The 20796-nt window shown below is 38.4% G+C and overlaps 1 protein-coding gene across 3 annotated transcripts in view; it reads right to left on the reverse strand.

Moving 5' to 3' along the window:
* CLASP1 (cytoplasmic linker associated protein 1) overlaps positions 1 to 20796 on the reverse strand; it is a 189358-nt gene that overhangs the window by 45367 nt on the left and 123195 nt on the right. Inside the window, exons 25-32 of one of the 3 annotated variants that reach the window (XM_049804222.1) lie at positions 17374 to 17436; positions 13305 to 13408; positions 10765 to 10788; positions 9587 to 9831; positions 5315 to 5378; positions 3532 to 3695; positions 2521 to 2599; positions 1374 to 1517 (exon numbers count right to left, since the gene is read on the reverse strand). In XM_049804222.1, coding sequence (XP_049660179.1) covers positions 1374 to 1517; positions 2521 to 2599; positions 3532 to 3695; positions 5315 to 5378; positions 9587 to 9831; positions 10765 to 10788; positions 13305 to 13408; positions 17374 to 17436 — 887 coding nt within the window. The remainder of the gene's footprint in view (positions 1 to 1373; positions 1518 to 2520; positions 2600 to 3531; positions 3696 to 5314; positions 5379 to 9586; positions 9832 to 10764; positions 10789 to 13304; positions 13409 to 17373; positions 17437 to 20796) is intronic. The other 2 variants (XM_049804231.1, XM_049804241.1) reach the window with 2 other exon arrangements.

Below are 20796 nucleotides of genomic sequence, written 5' to 3' on the forward strand. Positions count from 1 at the left end.
TTTGCATGCAGCAATGATGACCCCTAATGGTGAAATATTTCTTCTGCCAAGCACTATGCAGAGATTTTGCTTTTTGATGTATATTTCTACTTAAATTAATCACAACTCCCTCTCACAGGCCACCAGGGTACACTGCTTGAGGTTTACTTGAACTGTAACAGAGAAGCAGCTTCTTTGCCTGTTTAATTCTTTCTGACTTTGTACATGGAAGCATCAAAATGGAAACACATTATTCCGGATCTAAGTCCAGCATTTAAAGTCATCCTTTTTGTCTGAGGCAGACTATCTTGCAGAAGCAAATTTCAGTCACACTGGTGCAAATAACCTCTGCAGAAAGTCTTCAGAAAAGAGGATAAGACATTTTTCTCTAGATCCAATCAGCTGTATGTCAGAAAGCAAACAGCATAGACCCAAAAAGCTTCTTTGAAGCCTTGTGTCAGCTATCAGATAATGCTGCAGTTGCAGCACCTTTGATACCCAGTTGATTTTTCAAGCAGAACCAAATAATCACTAATCGCAGAAATAATTATCTTATTTCCAAAGTTATAAAATAATACATTATTCTAGTAATATTTCAACATTTTAAGTGCATGTAGAATGTAAAAATATACAATTTTTACATTCTGAAATGCTTAAAGTGTTTTGGTTTTTTAAATCCAAGTGCATCTCAAAGCCTTCAACTCCTACTGGAATATATTTCTACATCTGGGCTGGGAAGAGAAGGTAGTTTTAAATTGTGTTACAGGTACCAGGTACATAAAGCTAAGTCTCACTTTTCTCTTGGGAGAGATGAGTATCACTATCTGGCCCATTTTAGCTTGCCTGACACTTGCATCTAGAGCAAGATAAAGAACAAGGTAACTGTATTACCCAGGCCTGACCTAAATGTGTCAATTTTTTCCAGGCTGAGATAAACACACAGCTCTTAAGAGAGTTGAGAGCCCCTGGCAGCTTACTGATTCTTTTACTTTCTTTTAACATTATAACAACACAGAATTTGTGCTGGATTTCATTTGAGTGTACAAACCGGTGAGCCTTCACCTAAATAAACAAAAACCTAGAGATATTTCCAGACTGCTCAAGAAAAAACACATTTTCAAACTATGATCTCATTTTGCACAGTACTACTAAAGTCACACAGCTAAGTACCTACTAGGGAAAAAAAAACCTATATGAAGACATGCTTCAGAAATGTGTCTTCACTAAATTAGCAATTTGGTTTGGACAGTAAAGTATGTAAAAATCCATTTTTTTTACGTTAGAATCTAATCACTGTATTTTTCATTGCCTTTATGACTGGTTTTTGTTGGGTTTGGGGTTTTTTTGGGAAGAACAATAATTACTGCAAATACTTCATCATCCCGACTTATTACCTTTCTCACATCTGAGCTCTTTGGTTCTGTTGTCCAAGTTATAATTCTAGATACAGCAAGTCTTGTCTCACTCGAGTTCACAAAGTCTGTTGGATCCATCTGTCTTGCCAAGGACTCAATATATTTCAGGATAGCAACTTTTACCTGAGAAGTGAAAAGGGATTTGTTAAGCTCACGTGTTAGCAAAGATGGATTTATCCTATAATAAACAGATACCTTTACAGATTGACAAGACACATCACATGGGGGAAAATAAATATCCCTGTGACATGATTTTTTGAAACATGACATAGAGACAAGAGCCACTTTCTATCCAGGATAAATTTTGTGTTGTAAAAGTCCGCAATGAAGTATCAGAACTAGCTTGAAATACATGTGTCTGCTTGTGTGTTTGCATAAGCAAATCAGTACACCACCACACTGTTTCCACCAGCAGTTATTGTTCTGGATGCCAAACCATAGCTTTTGGTCTCAAACCAAATGCTTGATGCTGGAGTCTCCAAAGACACAAAATCTGGGAGACTGAAGAAAGAACACTTGAGTCATTTGGCATCCTGTATATTCCTGTCTCTGGAAGATAAATGTGTATTACTTCCAGAGTTTACAGTGTTTCTATAGCCTTGAAACAGCAACTTCCTGAAAAACGGTCTGCACAACAGTATCCCTTTGGGAGGATGCAGTAACAGAAAGCTCTGATTATTTTTTATTGTTGGTTTTTTTCCTTTCTCCAAACCCTACACATGCTATGTCTGATGTGTGCAACAAGTACTTGTTAAGGTGTGCCTAGATTCCCAACTTCCCAGCCATTCAGACAGGGTCTGCTCCCTTCTGTCCTGCACAATCAGGTTTTCTTCCCACCAAGACCAGGGTGAAAAGAAATTTTCCATGTCTAAACTTTAATATGTTCCAGTGTGCTTAAAGCCCAACTCTTAATGACTTGTGATGAGTTATAGGGCCCTATTTTAAAGATATTTAGATTTATTAAAATGGAGAACAAGAGAGTTAATCAAAGTTACCAATATAATTTCTATATTGTGCAGTACTTACAGTAAGTTATCCTATCATGAGTCTATGCTTTATAGTATGCCTCACAGGCCAAGCTAAGACAACCATGTTGATCTTTAGTGAAAAGGCTTTTGATACTGACCTTCAGGTTTGGTGTTTGGGTCTGATCTACGATAAACCTCATCAAAATGTTAAATTGCTGATCAAATGGAAAAGAATCCCTGTCCAAAGAAAACAAAGGCAAAAATATGATGCAACAAATTTTCAGGACTAAATTAACTTGGTACATTGAAGCTTACACAACAGATTTCAACACCTATCATGCTTTTCCTCTTAACTTTACCATCGACCAAAGAAACTCCAAGTCTAAGGATTAGCTAGTTACTAATTTAATACTGGAGAAAAGGGCTAAATCAATACCCTTTACACACTGTTACTCTATCTGCTTTCTGTACACTTATCCAGCTTTTGGCACACCCATCCACTCCTCCATTTCAGGCTGTGCTTTGTTCCCTTATCTCTAGTAGCAGCCTGGTTTATCTTGTTCTCAGAGTTCATACCTGGCTTTGATTTCTCTCTTCTTTTTCCCTACTCTATCCTATTTTCTCCTGTTACTACAATTTTATTTTTTTTTAATTATCCTACTTCCAGGATGAACCAATCTTTATTCTAACACTGTCCTGTGTTGGACATCCTTAGAAAAGAACATGGACTACAGAGTTGGTGTGCACATCGCAGTAGCATTCAAGGCCTTATCCTGACATTACCATTATTTGCTGTTTGAACAACCTGAAAGATGCTCTGAACTTTGTGGTAAAGCACCATTCATATTCTGAACACTGCAAGTATTTTTTTTTCCATCAATCAAAAAGAAAATCAATATCTAAGCACATGCGCACCAAAAGTACAAATTAACAAAATTAATCAGTTACACATTTTAAATGTTATGCTTTAAAGTGATCTATTTAGAAGAGACAGGCCTTTTTTATTCAATGCTTTAAACAGTGACATAACTTTGTTCTCCTTTATTCTGGTATTCATCAAGACTGAGCCCTCAAAATATATGGCACTGCTGGGTTTCTAAAACGTTCATCAGATGCCTTCCTGTAATCCTGTAAAAACCTCCATAACATGTGCCGTCGGAGTACTCTACCTGGTGACATCCAGAGCTTTTTGAACTTTTGCCTGCACAGACCCTAGCAAATCTGCTCCCATTTTCTTTAGCAACTGGGTCAGGAGAACAAAAAGCCAATCCTGCAAGTCATCTTTATGAATGATGATGAAATCAACCAGGGTTTCCAGAAACATGCTGAAGACCTATAAACAAAACAAGTGTCACAAAAAGGAATACAGTGCTTTAAATAAAAAATAATCAAAGGGGAGGGGGCTACAATCTGAGTTTCAGGATGATTTTGTTATAGACAGTTTCATGAATGAATTATTTTAGTGACTACATTGCTCTAAGAAAAAAAATCAGACGTCTAAAACGTGTCATATTAAAATATCACATAAAACGAATGAGGGAAGGGGGAGAATACACTTACTCTCTGTTGTGAATTCCACAGCAAAGCAGGCCATGCAACAAAACAAACCACTCGTTAGCACACATAGTGATCTAGGCTGGTTGTTCAGATGCAGTTTGTCAACAGATAAAAGATGCATTCATTGAAAGTTTACATTTTCTTAAAACATAATCTCTTCTCAGCCGAGTTACTTAAACATTATATACTTTGGATCAGATCCAGTCTCCTTAGTCATAAGAGTAACATATGTTTATATATGTTTATATGTAACAAAGTTTACATATGTTTAAGACCACAGCTAATGAGTTTGTAGCAGTAATTCTATAAGAGCAGCGCAGACGACAGGTCACCGCTGCCACAGAGGACATACTTGAGTCCAGAGTGCAATCAACCCTCACCTTACTCAGAAATTGGAAATATTTTGTAAACAAATAGCCACACCTTCACCCTTTCCATGACACATACTGAACCCTTGAGAACCAAAACATTAAGACCTTACAGGTAGGAACTCCCACACTTGGCGAGGCCTGTGGGACAGCTGGTCCAGACTATAATTATGGCCAAAAATGCACACTTCGACCAAGACCTGTGACAGGCGACTATGCCAGCCCAGGTATTTCCATGTGATAACCGTTTATTAAAACTCGTTTACCAAGTGGTCTGAAGTACAAACATTTATACAACTTATTCTTTCTCAGACTGTTATTTAACCCAATGGCAAATGTTTTTACCCAGCCATTACTAGTTGCCCTCAACCAGCAAACCTACTCGCGAAAGGGCACAAACCTCCTTTTTCCCCTCTCCCTGCTCCCACTTACCTGTCCACAGAAGACCACTGGGTCTGAACATGCCTATGGGCCCAACCTCCCCATTCCCTAGCTTATTTCATTTTAAGAGATGTCTGTAAATTAACGCCACAACCTTTAACTTTAACCTTTAACTTAAGGTCAGTGTTATAAAGAAAGCAAAGTGGCTATACTAGAGGCTTTAGATACGAGATCCAGAAGTGTGAGACCCTGTACTGCTCCCAGGTGTATACGTAAATACACAAACCCCAGTGACCGTGATGCTGAACTATGACGTATTACCCTTCACAGACCCCACTCTACTGTGTATCACCAAGACACTCCCTAGAGAAGTACAGGTAAAACTGAACTTCTCGCTCCGGGAGCTGACATCTGAAAGGCATTAGGCTGCTTCTTGGGAAGCACGCAGTAACCAGTTCCTAGCAAAATAAGAGAGACTGAGACACAACCCTTCATTGTAGAACAGATAAAAATCAAGGAGATTTATAAATGCCAGTTTTCCCCCAGCAGATGGCAGGGGTAGAAATACAAAGCATTCATCTTGGAACAGTGTCAAATGCGCACACATGGTAAAGTAAGAGAGCGAGACAAGTCTTTGCGATCTTACCTTGCTGTGAGGGTCAGCAAACATGCGAGTAAATATTTCACATAGCCTTTTTAACTCGACTCGGCTAAAATACATAAATAAAACATTATATTAATGCTAAAGCTTTAGTTGCAGCAAAAAAGCTAATAAATATTAACAGCTGAAAGATTTAACCTTCTTTATTTTAGTGTTACTTAGGTCACACTTCTGAAAACTCTGTACCTGGGTAAAGCCTTAACTGACATTCCAGTTTAACTGCTGGGAACACCAGTCTTACATCAAGAAATCTAATAAACATTTTTTTAAAAAAATCATAAGCCAGACACTTGTATTTTCTGCTGCTTCTATTTTCTTCTATATTCTGGATTGCAGAAAACAACTTGAAATGTGCACATTTGGGAGGTATTCGCTTTCTGCCTGTGACAAGCTTGCTGACTCACTGAAACACAGGTCTTCTGCAGCCTAGGCATAGGTTTCTCAAGTGTCCTTTGTGTCAGGGAATTCAAACTTTCAAGTAAAATCAGAACTTTCATGCTGTTTGAGTATGTACTAATCATAAATATTTTGGTCTAAACTCTCAGTTGCCTCAGTGAAATCAGTCTAGAATCACACGGTATTAACAGATACCAGAACTGACTCCAAAGGCTGACAGCAGGCACACTGAGGAGACAAATATATAGAAATGGAAACCAGATTATCAAGTGGGCAACCTAGTAAGTCAGAAGATAATTAAATTAAGGCACAATCTAAGTTCCTATTAGTAAGAGATTATTAGGTGCTCAGTAATGTTCTTTTTATGCCAGGGGAAGAAAGAATGATGTATGGGTCTGTCCTGGTTTCAGCTGGGATAGAGATAATTTTCTTTCTAGTAGCTGGTATAGTGTTATGTTTTGGATTTAGTATGCGAAGAATGCCGATAACACACTGATGTTTTCAGTTGTTGCTAAGCAGTGCTTAGACTAAGTCAAGGATTCTTCAGCCTCTCGTGCCCAGACAACAAGAAGGCTGGAGGGGCACAAGAAGTTGGGAGGGGACACAGCCAGGGCAGCTGACCCAAACTGGCCAAAGGGGTATTCCAGACCACGTGATGTCATGCCCAGTATATAAACTGGGGGGAGTTGGCCTGTGGGGGGCAGTGTGGATCACTGCTCGGGAACTAACTGGGCATCAGTTGGCGGGTGAACAATTGCATTGTGCATCACTCGTTTTGTATATTCCATTCCTTTTATTATTACTATTCTTGTCATTTTATTATTGTTATCATCATTATTAGTTTCTTCCTTTCTGTCCTATTAAACTGTTCTTATCTCAACCCACAAGTTTTACATTTTTTCCAATTCTCTCCCCCATCCCACCGGGTGGGGGGGAAGCGAGTGAGCGGCTGGGTGGTGCTTAGTTGCTGGCTGGGGTTAAACCACGACAGGGTCCCTTTCATATGATACTGAGTTTGAGTCAAATGCAGAACTGTTTGGTGCCAAAGCTCTTATCTGCAATGTCTTGAAAATACGAGTCTTAGTTTTCTTGCAAGGCAAATTGCCAAAGAATGCAGAAGTTTTGCTTGTTTACTGTGCAAAGAAAAACAGAGCAAGACAGTTAGGATGCAATTAGATATTTTTCAGTTACTATGAAACCAGAGCAACTAGTGAAATGCACATGAATTGCTCAGAGAACAGCCATTCAGGTCTTGACTACAGGTACCCTCTTTCCAGAAAGACGTTAATTCTACAGTCTACCAACATATCTCTCTCTCAAAAGAAGCTTCAAAGAACAGGGCAAAATATGCTACTAGTCTACAGGTATTTTATGTTAGTTTGTTTATAAGTAGTACGGGACATTTTTTCAAATAAATCTATGCATGAAAGGCTGACCAAATTTTAGAAGGGCACAAAACCAATGGTCTTAAGAGTTTGATGTAGAAGAAAAAGTCTTTGTAACAACACCACAGCAAGCTGTCTGCTTCATTCAAGATAAGACTGCACAGTCTCAAAATGATTGCTCTACAACGCTCTCCTGACTTCATGCAGATTGCAGCTCTTTGAATGAACCCTTATTTATTACTCTAATTAATTTTCTTTCTGGACAAAGGTTACATGAAGGCAGCAAGTATAAGCATGTCTCTTTCTAAAAGCTCATGGACCAGAGGTAACAATGCAAGTATTAAACTGAAACAGGCAGTGGAAGAACATTTCCTTAAGAACTTGTTGGCCTTGTTTTATTTAGAAGACCTTATGGGGAACCCTTAGAGAACTAGGCCACATGAAGCTATACGAAACAAAGAGGATAGGTAAGCACCATACCACTTTGCATGCACATCTTTCTGGATATGCAAATCCCATCTAATATAGGATCAGCCATCTTTCAGTTCAGAGTACTAAAGAAAACCTAGCCACATCACTGCCTTTTATTAAATTTGTTACACCACAACAGAAGACATCAGGTTTAATTAGAAGACAGAACAGACTTGCCCCTTGGACTAATGACCTTGATGAAGTTCTGCAAGATGCCATGGGAACAAACAAGATGATAAAATCTAATCATTAGAACGGGCACCAGATCAACCCTGAATCAAGGAGGAAGCAGACTAAAAGCAAAACAAAATGAAATATAATCTAGAAAACTAAACCCAGTATCAAAAAACCCCCAAACCTCTGCAGGGGTGTAGTTTCTGGGACAGGTTTATAAATTATTCAGGACCAAAGCTAAGAGAACTTGCTAGCTTGAGGGACTAGTGACAGCAGTACAGTTCGAACACTGCAACCAGCAGGGTTGGAAACAATAGTTAATTCTACCAGCATTTCTGCTAAGAGCTACTGATCTGGATAATAGCCCATCACTCAACCTTCTCAGCCTTTCCTCCCTTGGAACTATCCCCAACAGCACTCAAAGCATTGTTTATAATCCTCACACACCTTTATGGCAAAAATCAAAGTCTCACCCAGCTTTTTCATACAAGTATATGAGGTGTCACAGTTTCTCCAGACAGTTCATTAAAATAAAGAAAAAAGACAGCATACAAGTGGGAATTATCTTTTAAAAGACTTGTAAATAGGCCACATCAAAAAGCATCTCTGATCTAGAGACTCTAACTACCCATATTAAAAACCTGTAGCACTTCCCACTTAAGGACTGTACCACATCATGTTAAGTGGTAGAATATTTTTATGATGTCAAGAGAATAACCTTCCCAGGCCCGCTCTCAGTACATTTTCATTCAGTCTGTTAACATGAACCATCAAATATTTTTAGCCAGTATGAAGGCCTTTTAAAATGGAAACAATTGTGCAAATCCAAGTAGGTAGGCTATAAACCATACAACAACTTAAAAACTTGGTCATAATTTAAGTGCATAGTATTCACAACAGAAAAATAAAAACATCACAGCTATTCATGAATGTTATCTTCAAAGGAACCAAGAGATAAACAGCTTGTTTCCAAATACTTTCACCATAAACTAAGGGTGAAAAGTCTACGGCCCAAGAGCCAGTTGACTTTAGGTAACATGACCTGTGGCCATATGAAGCTTCCACATGACTATTGGGTAATTTTAAGATGTGTTTTAACGTGTGACATGCCAAAGGTGTTTGAAGGGTTTATTGTGGCTTTCAACAAGGGAAGAAGGTCTGCCTCTCCTACCATAAGCAAAGTTTCAGAGTTGGTACACCTACTTCATTGCCTGAAGAAACTGCCCTCTAGGTTATAAACTACACCATTTATAGGAGACTCAAGCTTCTGATAGAAGATTTAAGAGTTACAAATAATATCTATAATTATACCTAACACAGCCTTTATAAAGTGTCAAAGTATACCCAACATACTGAGAGCATCGTCTGATCTCATCTTCGAAACACACACACCTTGAATCATTTTAGAGTAAGTGCAGTGAGTATTTGTTTCACCTACCGAGTTGCTGGGGAAGAAAATACTGAAGGTTCAAACAGAATAATGTAAAAACGGTACCACCCTTTGAGCGCATTTACAATACCATCATTGTGGGAAATCTCACTGTGCTGCAACAAGGACCTACCATTGGAGGTCTTCATGAGACAAAGGAAGGCTAAGAGAAGACAGCATGCTTACCTCAGTCCTTTCTACATTACTAATACAAATTTAACACAAATTACACTGATGACAGCAGAAATTTTTCCAAAAGTAATTAAAGCCCCACATTGTGGAGACAAAGCCTTCAGAGCTGTGAAAGATACCATCTGTCTCCATAAGGCAGGTAGGTATTACTGACTCTAGACTTTAGGCATCTCTCATGAATTACTAACACTATAAAACCATCAAGGTCACCTCAGGGTCCGCTGGCTTTTCAGTAAGTTCTGAAGACCTATGAGCCCCTCTTTCCTTTCAGACCAGTTGGAGCTGGCACAGTGGTTCAGGACCTCTGCCACATCTTCAGTCTGACGCAGGTAGTGTGGAATGCCCCCGTTCCTGGAACCATAGGAGCGCTCCGAGCAAGCACTTGATGCATCGCTGTTAGCATCATCATCAGAGTACATCCCATAGGGTTCATATCTTCTTCTCACTGGCTTTTTCTGGAAAAGGGGAAATTCAGACTTAGTAAGTTATATATAGCTTTATCAACACCAAAAGAAAAACATTCTATCCGTAACGACTAAAAGGAAGACTAATGCTATTGTTATAGTGACATAAGTGTTTTAAAGACGTCACCAAGCACTGCCTGCTTACCTCTCACAGTAGAGCAAGACAGATCCTATTGATTTCAATGAGACTATTTGAGTGACTAAGGGGAGCAGGGCCTGCCTTCCCCAGCATGAAAGTGAGATATTTATGTGCAGTGGAATTAACTACTGGTAATGAAATCATATGCAGTTTTATTGTCAATAATGGTCAGTTCCATTGTTACAGATTCTATGATGATACAACCTCTACTTCAAGAAAAAAAAATAAAGATAAGGAAGAAAGAGCTGAAGGAATCTGTGCTGGCATGCACAACCACTTTGAGGTTGATAATGAAATGACTCTAGAAATGCACTGGGATATAGGAAATGACAATTTCTGTAAGTTTGAGCTAGGGTTTTTTTAGAGGCTAAGGGAGCTGAGTACTCAAATCCCACTCAATTCCATAGCATGGCATTAGAGGACCTGATTCCCTTAGGTACATCTCTGACAATTTCGATCCTTAAGAGAAGGGATATTAGAATTATGGTAGCAAAACAAATTGTATGCTATACTACAAAACAAACTCCTAAATGAACCTTAACAGAACGGCACTGATAAGACAACGTATTGGAAACAGATTGTCTATATTCTAAAGTGTTTGCTACAGAATTCCTTCCAGTGTCCAGTCCTGCAGTTCTTGGACTTGTGAATCTAGCAGAGTTTTGCTTCCACTAGGACTGCAGGATTGAAGCATAGAAATTAACTCAAGTGCAGTATCATGGGCGTTAGCAACAGGGTGGGGAAAGTTGGAAAGTAGAAATAAAAAGTCAAGAAAGCACTAGTACCTTGCTCCTGGAGTCTCCTAAGAGCTGTAGGCAGGAAAATATTGAAGGGTGGGAAAAAGCATAGAGAATTATGTCAGAAGCTTATGTAGGGTTTGTTTTTGCAACAAAAACGTATAGCAAATGTGTCTTAGCAAATTAAAAAAGAAAAAACAGTTTACGCAAAATAAAAGTGGGTATAATGACATCTGACACGATCTCCTAACTGTTGCTCTATTCATATAGCCTACAATTTCCATTAGGGAGCTTGGAAGTGAGATTATCTGTTAATAAGTTTTTTTTATGACAGATCTATATACAGCACCTCTTTGCTTACTTTTCAGAAACGCTGCTCTGGAAGATACCAGAGTTTTGGTAATAATTTATTTCCCCACATATTATTAGTAGCTTTTTAGATAGTAGATTTTAGAGTCGTGGAAAGAAATTCTGATGTCAGGAAACCACTATCTACAGTACAGCACATTTAATCAGCTTCACTTAACCAAGTTCTCTTTCAACCCATGGTTCTTAGACCACACTTTTTTGAAGCTTAGCTTCTTTTAAGACCCCCTGGCTGGCACCCCTGGCTTAAAGGCCTTACTTAATGCCCAAGTTTCTATCACCCTTTGAGCTCTTCTGACAGATCTTGAGCACTGATTCCCAGTACAGACACTGTGGGTTTAGGCCAAGTCCAGCTCTTGAACAGAAGCAGCAGATCCAACGCGAATTGTACACAGGGAGCAGAGGTCACAAAATGACCCACTGTATTTTGTTTAAACTGAGTATTTGGCTGAATCCATCTTTGGAGAAGTTCTTTTCATTCCTACTACAGCGAAAAGAATACTCCTCCGAAAACAAGCCTGCTGGGTAAAAACTGGCATCACATTACTCTCTCAGAAGGAGCCTGAACAGAGTTTGTAAATTGCCTGTGGTAAGACGACAACCAAGAAAGAGCAAATTGGGGTGGTGGGAAAGAAGGGAATAACAAGATCACAGTGCATCCCCTAAAGTCATACAAATTCAGATTGATCAACCAAGTCAGCAGCACTGCATAGTTTCCAGTTAGACTTAAGGATTTCCCTTTTAAGTCTTCAATCCTTTAAGATTTTAACATTCCAGTATAATGTTATTTAGTTTAAAGGACTGGAATGTTTAGAAGGGAACTCTGTAAGTCTAGCTGAAGATTAAGTCACATCGAAAGATATCTCGGTGATCAGCAGTGAATTGAAACACTGATCCTCTCCTCCCTCAAGAAACCTGTATTCAGCAACTGCTCACATTCAGGGATACAGCCTGATTTCATTTATGCAGGCAAACCATCACCTATAATTATGCCCTGAACTGCTCTGGTGGCAAATTTGAAGTGCTGAGAACAGCAATTGACTCACAAGCTATTGTATTTGGTAATGAAAAATGCCCACTAATGCTTCAGCCCACTAAATGCAACAGTGCCATCTATTATATACTGTCCTACCTTTACATTATTCACAAATACTTTTTTTTTTTTTAATGGAAAGGTAGACTTTGTAAAGAGTGATATTTGTCTAGGAGTACTCTAATAATCATCTAGAAATGGAGGTGACATGAGCTGGGTGATAATCAAATATAAAAAGGAAAATGTTAGACATACCCAGGAAAAGTGAACTAGGAAATGGAAAAAGGACATCTGTCACAAACTCTGAGGACACTGTTCACTCTCCATAAAGAGAGATCTGAAATATCTATCTCAAGATACATCAGGAAATCCTCCTCTCAGCTCAGGTCTAGAGCTGGAGAAGACCCAAGGTACACTGGTACCCAGCTAATGCTGTACAGTAACTTCTGCCTCTACACATCCTCTCCCCCAAACACTCCAGGGTAAATCTCAATCCAGGCTTATCTCAACACTTGTCTTCTGAAGAGCAGAAAACACTTTCTGGTTTCTAGCCGAGAGATATTATAGTACAGTAAGATTATACAGGAAAATACAATTTCAAAAAATGACAATAAATTTACTTGGAAATGCACTGAATGTTTGAAAGTACTAGCAGCAAACTAGACAAATACATTTCAATTTAACTGCATGAGATGGTACAGAATACATGCAAGGCACGTTATGAGCTGACCCAAGTATCTAGCCAGGTGCAAATAACACAGGGCAGGAACTTGTGAAATTCTCAGTTCTTGTTGAAACCTGATCAGGAACTGACACTAACAGAGAACACTGTGTTTCTGACAAAGTCTTCATGCAGGTAATGGGATTGATGGGTCCCGAGCACCCTCCCAGTGCTGTGTACATCCTCTAGCAGCCAAGTGAAAGACAATCAGCTCCTTCAACCTGTCCTGCACTCTAGCACTGAGCCACAGCGGTCTGTTTGATAACAACCGTGGAGAACCAACATGGAATAAGGAAACAAATATTGCTGCTGACATACCCAAAGACAAAACAGCAAAAAGGTAGCTAACTCTACAGCATCAGACACTGGCACAAACAGAACAAAGCTATTAAGAAAGAGGAGAACGTACGTACAGGTAACTTTAAGCCACTTTCCGGTGTCGGAAGCATTTTGTATTTTTCCTCTTACCAGTGCATCGGCCACAGCAGCCTCCAGATCTGTGCTTGTGCTCAGGACTCGCATGGCATTCACAGAAGCAGGCATCCTGCCTGGCTGTCCAAGTCCAAACCGGTCTGCACAAAAGACAACATTGAAAGGGATTGTTAAACGAATTCACATTCACTTGGAATCCTAATCAGGTGCCCGAGCAGCTATCCCCACAGGCTCTGGGAACTCACAGTGCTTTTCCACTAAACGCTCTTTTATCCACAGCTCTAGAGAGTTTGCCATTAGAGTAAGAAATGAACTATTGTTTGTTGGGCCCCAGAGACAATTTTGGATCCTCGGGGCAACCTTTTTTTTTTTTTTTTTTTTTTTTTTTAAGCTGGGAAGCAGGGTATCTATTTAATGTTTTTTTTACACAGAAGTTTTTCCAAAGTTTTATTTTAATGTCAGAGGCAGACACGCTGGTCCCAATCTGGCACTCTCAGAAATCAAGAGAAAGCGGCTCATTAACTTCAGAGAGACAGAATCATGCCCAGTGTCAGAACATGTTAATACCTGAGCACTTATCCATCCTGCAGCTTTTTCTCAGGCAAGGATGCAAGACTAGCAGCACCGGATTAACCTATTTTATATCTCAAGGCTTGATTAACCAGTAGAACATCCCCCTATGCCCCACAGTATAAAAATAAGGCTTATTATTTGTTTGTGAATTGACTCCAATTTTTGTTTTATTACTGTTCTTGAGAAGCAGTTTAAATACCATCTAAAAGTTCTATGATATATCAAAATTTATACTTTTTTTTTTTTTGATCAAACAGTATCATCTTTCTCCCTTTGAATTTGATGGCAAAGCTCTTTAATGACATCCAAAGCAACAGGGTTGAGTCTAAAATGCCATTTACACTCCTAATGCTAACTAGTTTACTTTACCATTTGCCCAGTCTACCAAAAAAGTTACTGAAATTAGCTTCTTCGGGCAAAGGCCTGATTCAAAAAAGCACGCTAGCAGCGATATGACAGAATCAGTGACTTGAGTATCACAAGGCAGGCTCTGGCAGCACAGCCGTTCTAGATGTGGGTAGATCAGATACCATATTACTGGGATCCTGACTTTAGTCTGACTTTTGCTTATGCAGAAAGAGATTGGTTTTGGCATTCCAAGTTTTTATTTCCATGTGGGCTTGTCTTTGCTCAAGAAGGACTGGGAATATCCCTCCTGGGACATACCTTACACCTGTCCCCTGCACCCACACATGCCAATAAGAGTTTTGCCCCAAATTCAATGGTGCATGAATCAAGCTGCATGAACCCATTTAATAGACCTTCAGCTGGTCCACACTGGAGGTAGTCATCAAGCAGCAAGAGAGAGGGATCAAGCCACACAGGTCTTTTATTAGTTCACCTATATTTAATTTAACAAAAGGAAAAATACTATTTATCAAAATGCGTAACTATTATCGTGGATTTCCACAAAACTGTGGTCAAACATGATGTTCAGCAGCTTACTGTATTTTTCAGGAAAAACAGTGCGCTTATCACAAAACTTCATTGCTTTCTTCTTTAAAAACCTACTGCACTGAAATATCTTTTAAGGAATTGGCTCACACTGACATGTATAATTTAAATCAGAGACTGAAGTTTGCTGGTCTGCTGTCCTAATTTCAAAGCTTTACGTAAGCGTGTCAGAGATTAAGCTACTATGGGGAAATAGGGAAGATTTTTTTAAATCTGAAGTATTTTGAGGAAACACAAAAACCTGAATAATAGCATTTATTTCAAATAGAAGTGTTATCTATAAAAATTTACTGTTTCTCAGTGATGTACCCAGACAAGACATTTCTGATTTACAACAAAAGCACGTTTTCTACAAAACACATTACAAGGGAAAAAAAAACAAAACAAACTTCTTAGAACTACTGCCAAAAAGTAATCAAATTATGACATTTCACAAAGAAATAAAAGTTGTATGTGTTATTACTATCCCCTTTTTTAATGCACTTGGGTTGAAGAATCATTTCAAATATTTAGGTGAAACAGTGCTTCATCCCTAAAATGGAAAGATCTGTACACTCTTAATAGAAGCGCAGAGATGATGATAACGCATTAGGTCTGATTGAAACTGAAGTCACTACTACAGAGCTATACACTAGAAAGATGTACAGAAGACAAGTATTTACCTAAGTGTAAATGATATCTGATGCAGAACAAGAGCTGTAAATGTTGAGACAAGTTCTGGATTCAGTTTTATATTTAAACCTAACTCAATGACATTACTCAAGTGTTACTGAGATCAGAATTTGGCTTTAACTTTTGAAATCACATAGCAGCAAAAAGTACCATTGTCATTTATTTCCACGTAAATTTAGTATTACATTAGAAAAGGGAAGATAGTTTGGGTTTTGTTTTTTAAAATGAAGAACAGAATGACAAAGTAATTCAATTATAGATCAGTTTAAATACCCAGCATTAAGAAACAAAATTGAGCTTTTTTAACAAATTAAGTACAGCGTGGCATGCTGGCTTTTATCTGTCTCCATGGCTATCAGGAATTTTCTGAAATACTTCTTTCAGTGATCTTTAAATTCATAACACCCAAGTCACTCTGGGCTTCTCCCCAAGACACTGTTGCCATACCCGAGTGCAGAAGTTAGACCTTAGGAGAGACCTCAGCATATCTCTAACGTGGGGCTGCAAACACATTTGGCTCCAGGAATAACCAGTACAGGCAAGCCCAATGTTACTGGGCAAGAAATAAGTAGAGTATGCTCTGGCCACATTCTTTTGTCTCCCTGGCTAGATTCATTATATTGTTACAAACTTGGTGAAAATTCCCAAGCACCATTTTCGGGCTGATTTTGCCATTTTTAGGGAGATTTGGGCCTTCTTTAGGGCACAAGTAACCATATAGAATTTGATTATGCTTTGTACCAAACCACAGGAACCAAGCATGAAGTGACTACCGCAGGAAATTGAATGCAAACAAAGCTTAAATCTGAATTACAATCAAGGTATTTGAAATCATTTCATTATTTTTATTAAATACAAATTCAAATTGTTACTTTAGAAAATGCCAGTCAAATCAGGTTGCAACATTTCTGCTGAGTAACCCAATAAGGGAAGCGTTTTGAGAGTTTTAGTTGAGTGACAGCTATTTAACTAGACTTCTGAGAAACAGTATTTTTCACTCCCTACCTGAAAGGGTTAATTAAATAACTTTCAGTGACACTAATTCCTTATACAATTTTAGCCTCCAGGAAAACACTGAAGCCCTCATCTGCTACACCATCTTTGTCCCCACAGTTAATTCTCTATTGTCCCAAAGCTCGCAGTCCTCATTCATTTCTTTTTAAGGCTCCCAGTGAAATATCCTGATTTCAGAGGGAGTTACAGGTTCTCCACAACTGTGAATCCAGCACAGGGGTGGGGAAGAAGCAACTGGAATCTGCACATTTTTCTCATTATATATAAGCATTAGTCTCCTGATGCAAAGCCCAGTGAAATTAAGGGAATGATTTTTTCAATAACTTCCATGTACAAGGCCTTCAGAATTATATGAAGGATGGAACAGCATGTGTTATGCTCCAAAGTTCATTTTGAAAGCTCATCAGGTGCTTAATTCTTGCTGTTCTTGTGTATTTTGGAGAGGATCCCACAAAGAACTTTCATTAACAGAGACAGGACTCCAGAATATTTAGTAATAAATGGGATGAAACCCACTAAGGTCTGGTCCTAGGCATTGGGAACTACTACACTGCTAAAGAGGAAGTATAAACAGAAGTTGCAAGTACTCTGCATCAGTCAGGATTTAGCCCATGCTGCACAACTGATCCAATTTACAGGAGAATTGAGAAAGCCCTGGATCACCCTTTGTTTAAACACTGTTCACAATGTTCCTAAAATACATAAAATTAAAAACATCCAAAAAATGAAATTCAAAACAAAAAGCCACACTGAACAAAAACAGAACAGAAAGCCCCACAGCAGTGAGAAGCACATGCCAAGTGCTGGCTGATGCACATGACAGCAAATGTTAAGATGGTGTAAAACAAGACTACGTATAAGAAGCGGATTCATGCAGTTAGCGCTTGTTCACCTGACTGCCCAACAGAATCAGCAGTGGAGAGAGCACTAGTGGACCTGGAATGACGTCGAGAAGCTGCAAGTAGAAGGAATGGCAACACCCACAGGATTAACACACATTTAACCCGAGACAGAAAATGCCACAATCCAAAGGCGATGCGTGTGACCGCTACCAGTAAAGGTGTTTCATAGTGACAGGGAAATGACGCTGTATATGAATGCATAACAGATACAGTGCAAGCCCCAACAGCGACGTCTCCGTCTGTAGCTTCCCCCCCCTCACCCCCATGACCGTAAACACGATGCATGACAAAACTCATTTGTAACAGTCCCAAACCAAGTGCAGTTCAGCAAAAAAACCCCAGTGCACATCAGTCACATTCCAGACCCACAGATCTGGAAGACGGCCATCATGAGAACGTGGAGCACATAACTACAGAGCAGGATTTAGATGTGTCTGATCTAAACCCCAAAGTGAAGCCATGATGAATGGTTAGGAATTGTGCTTGTAGGTATTTTTCCACAACATTCTAGCCTATGCATAAAAAAAACCAACATTAACAAAGAGAATGAGTAACCACGTAAGTAGAAAGAGTCATACAGGGAGGTCAGCCAACCACTGCATTATAGGTCTTTGGGTTGGGTTTCTTTTCCAAGTAAACACACACACACACACACATATCATAGCTGTTTCTACTACCAAAAGTCCCGCGCTTTTAACAAATTTTGCATACATGTTTCTTGAATCTAAGTATGTACATACACAGATAATCTGAATATGCACATCATACACCCATCTAGAATTACACCACATGTATACAAATTGTTAATAGCAACAGAGCACATACAGTAGCAGAAGAGCTCAAGCTAAATATAGCTCCCACTTCAATTCCCAGTTGTCAGCAGCACATTGATCACAAAATGCTTTTGGAGAGGTTTTCCATTTTTTGATTCAGCATAAAGGTGAGTTCTTTACGAAAGCAAATGGAAAGCTGGTGAGCTATTCCAAATTACAGAAATTTAGTTTCTCTGAAGAGATTTTCCCTCATTGTCTAGAAATGACATCCTTACCTAGCTCAAACCAACTGACTCAAGAAACTGATTGCTCTTTTGAGCGATTAATCACCACAGACTCACTGAAGGCCTTGTTGCTTTAACATCATTACTAGTACTGTCAAGAAACTGAAAAAATAAAGTAGAATCACCTTCTAATACAATAGGCTTTGTCAATTATGCATATTCATGTGCAGTAGAAAAATTTTAAATCTTCTGTTTAAGGCAAAGCATTCATAAACACAAATACTAATAAAATAGAAATCAGCAATGTCAGAAAAATAAAATTTAAGTTTTTTCCCAGCTGTGAGAGCTTGACTAAAAGCTGTCCAGAATAGTCAATGTGGTCTTTAACTATGGAGAACACATGCATTTATTCAAGAGAACCATCCCACTGACACCATAAGTAACTCATGAAAGATTTTCAGGATCAGTGCAGGATTATGGACTGAACCTCACAATTAAGATCCTGAGCTCGCAATTGCTTTCTCCCAAGCCATCCACTATGCCCCTGTGCACATCACTTCAAGATCAAGACCCATGAAGAAACAGGAAAAACAACAACAACAACAACAACAAAAACCCAAAACCAAAAAAACATGAAACCAAACCAAAACAAAAATCACATCTCTGCAGCGAGGCTGTGTGTAGAGTGACTCTTCACTGGTGTTGCCTAACTTAGGAAGCAAGATGCTTGGTGCACAGACATGCATACCTGCACAGCAGCCCCAAAACAAAGCAGAGCAATTTGCAAGGTCAGGATGTCAGTGTTGACATTGGCCATAATACCATTAAATGCAAGAATCCTATCACTTACATATAGCTAGTTTAAGTATAATTCACCGATACACAAGTTAATCTTTATGAGCAACAATAGACCATGCACAGTAGAATTATATTATCTTAGCATTAATGTAAGATTAATTGGGTTCTAGAAATACTGTAATAGAATCATATTGTTTTGGCTTAATTGATATATAAATTTATAATTATATAAATTTCTTTCAGATGAATTAAAAACTACATAATTAACAAGTTCATGAACATGTTCAAGCTTAAAGCATTTCAATGAAAAAACAAGAAAAAAGGCAATAGGAAAATGACTATCTTTTGTTATTATTATATTGATACTGCCTCCCCACATTACCTTATTGACATAGTAACAATGTATTTCTAGAAATGCATTAATCTTCAGGTAATTAAATATCATGAACTAAAATAAAATTACCCTCTCTCCACAATAAGTTTGTTACAAACAGTGTAATAGACATCTGTAACTGAAAATTTATAGTCAGTGTACGAGTCAGACTCAGTAGTGGTGGTAGTGTGCGAAACTCACACCAACTGTGATTCTGGTACACTGCATTTATTTTTTAGAACAAAGGCTCAAGACAGTATTGCAATTAACATATTTTCAATAAAATAAACCACCGCACAATGACATAGAAAACTGATGACTTAACCCTGAAATCCAGCCTGCATATATAGTTTGGCTGGAGAAAAAAGTTTCATCCAAAATAGAAGCTAGGCAGATAACTACAACAAGTGACAGTTGCATAGCTACTATCCCTTTATGGCTCTGGTATCAAATCAGCTTCATTTAATCAATAAAAAGTTAATCTATTTATCTTAAAGAGCTATGAACCAAGTTCTGAATGCTAAGTTGAACTCCTGCCATTTTTCACCCAAAACTGAGAAATTACAGATAATGCAAATAGATTATTTTCTAGCTCAATACGCTCAAAATAATGACATTTTGAAGCCCAAAGCCTCTCTAATATTAACTTGGAGATTCCACTCTACACCATTGAAATCAATGGGATTTTTGCCTCTGCACTGACAGCCAAATCAGTAATGACAACATCTAAGTAAGTTGAAAAGATTATTTTAAGTACAGTACGTTAATCAAGTATGGGAGCCAAACAGGAAAATTTTACCCATTTGTCTATATTTTTAATAACCTTTTCTCACTATTGGATGAAAGTTGCAGAATTAAGCCTAAAATGCAATGTTCCACTTACACACTACATCATATACCTGTATTTTGTCACTACGTGCAAAATAGAACATGGAAACCCATTCTTCAGCCTTGATGAAATTTGCAAGACCTTCTTTCTCACTTTTAATACCACATGCACAGCTATGAAATTTCTACATAAATGAGGAGGGCCTGGAGATCAACTATATTTCATGTCCAAGATGACAAACAAGTCTTTCATACAACAAGTAATGTATTTGGTTGAGTATATGATATGGTATTTGATCAGAAACATTAACTATCCTGCTGTTTTCAGCAATGTGCAGAAAAACTTCTGCATGTGGTAAGTGTAATGAGATTTTCTGTTTGTACTGTACACTTAAGCTGCACATTAATGATGCTCCT

The sequence above is a fragment of the Accipiter gentilis genome, chromosome 1 (genome assembly GCF_929443795.1).
Source record: "Accipiter gentilis chromosome 1, bAccGen1.1, whole genome shotgun sequence".
Classification (NCBI taxonomy): Eukaryota; Metazoa; Chordata; class Aves; order Accipitriformes; family Accipitridae; genus Astur; species Astur gentilis.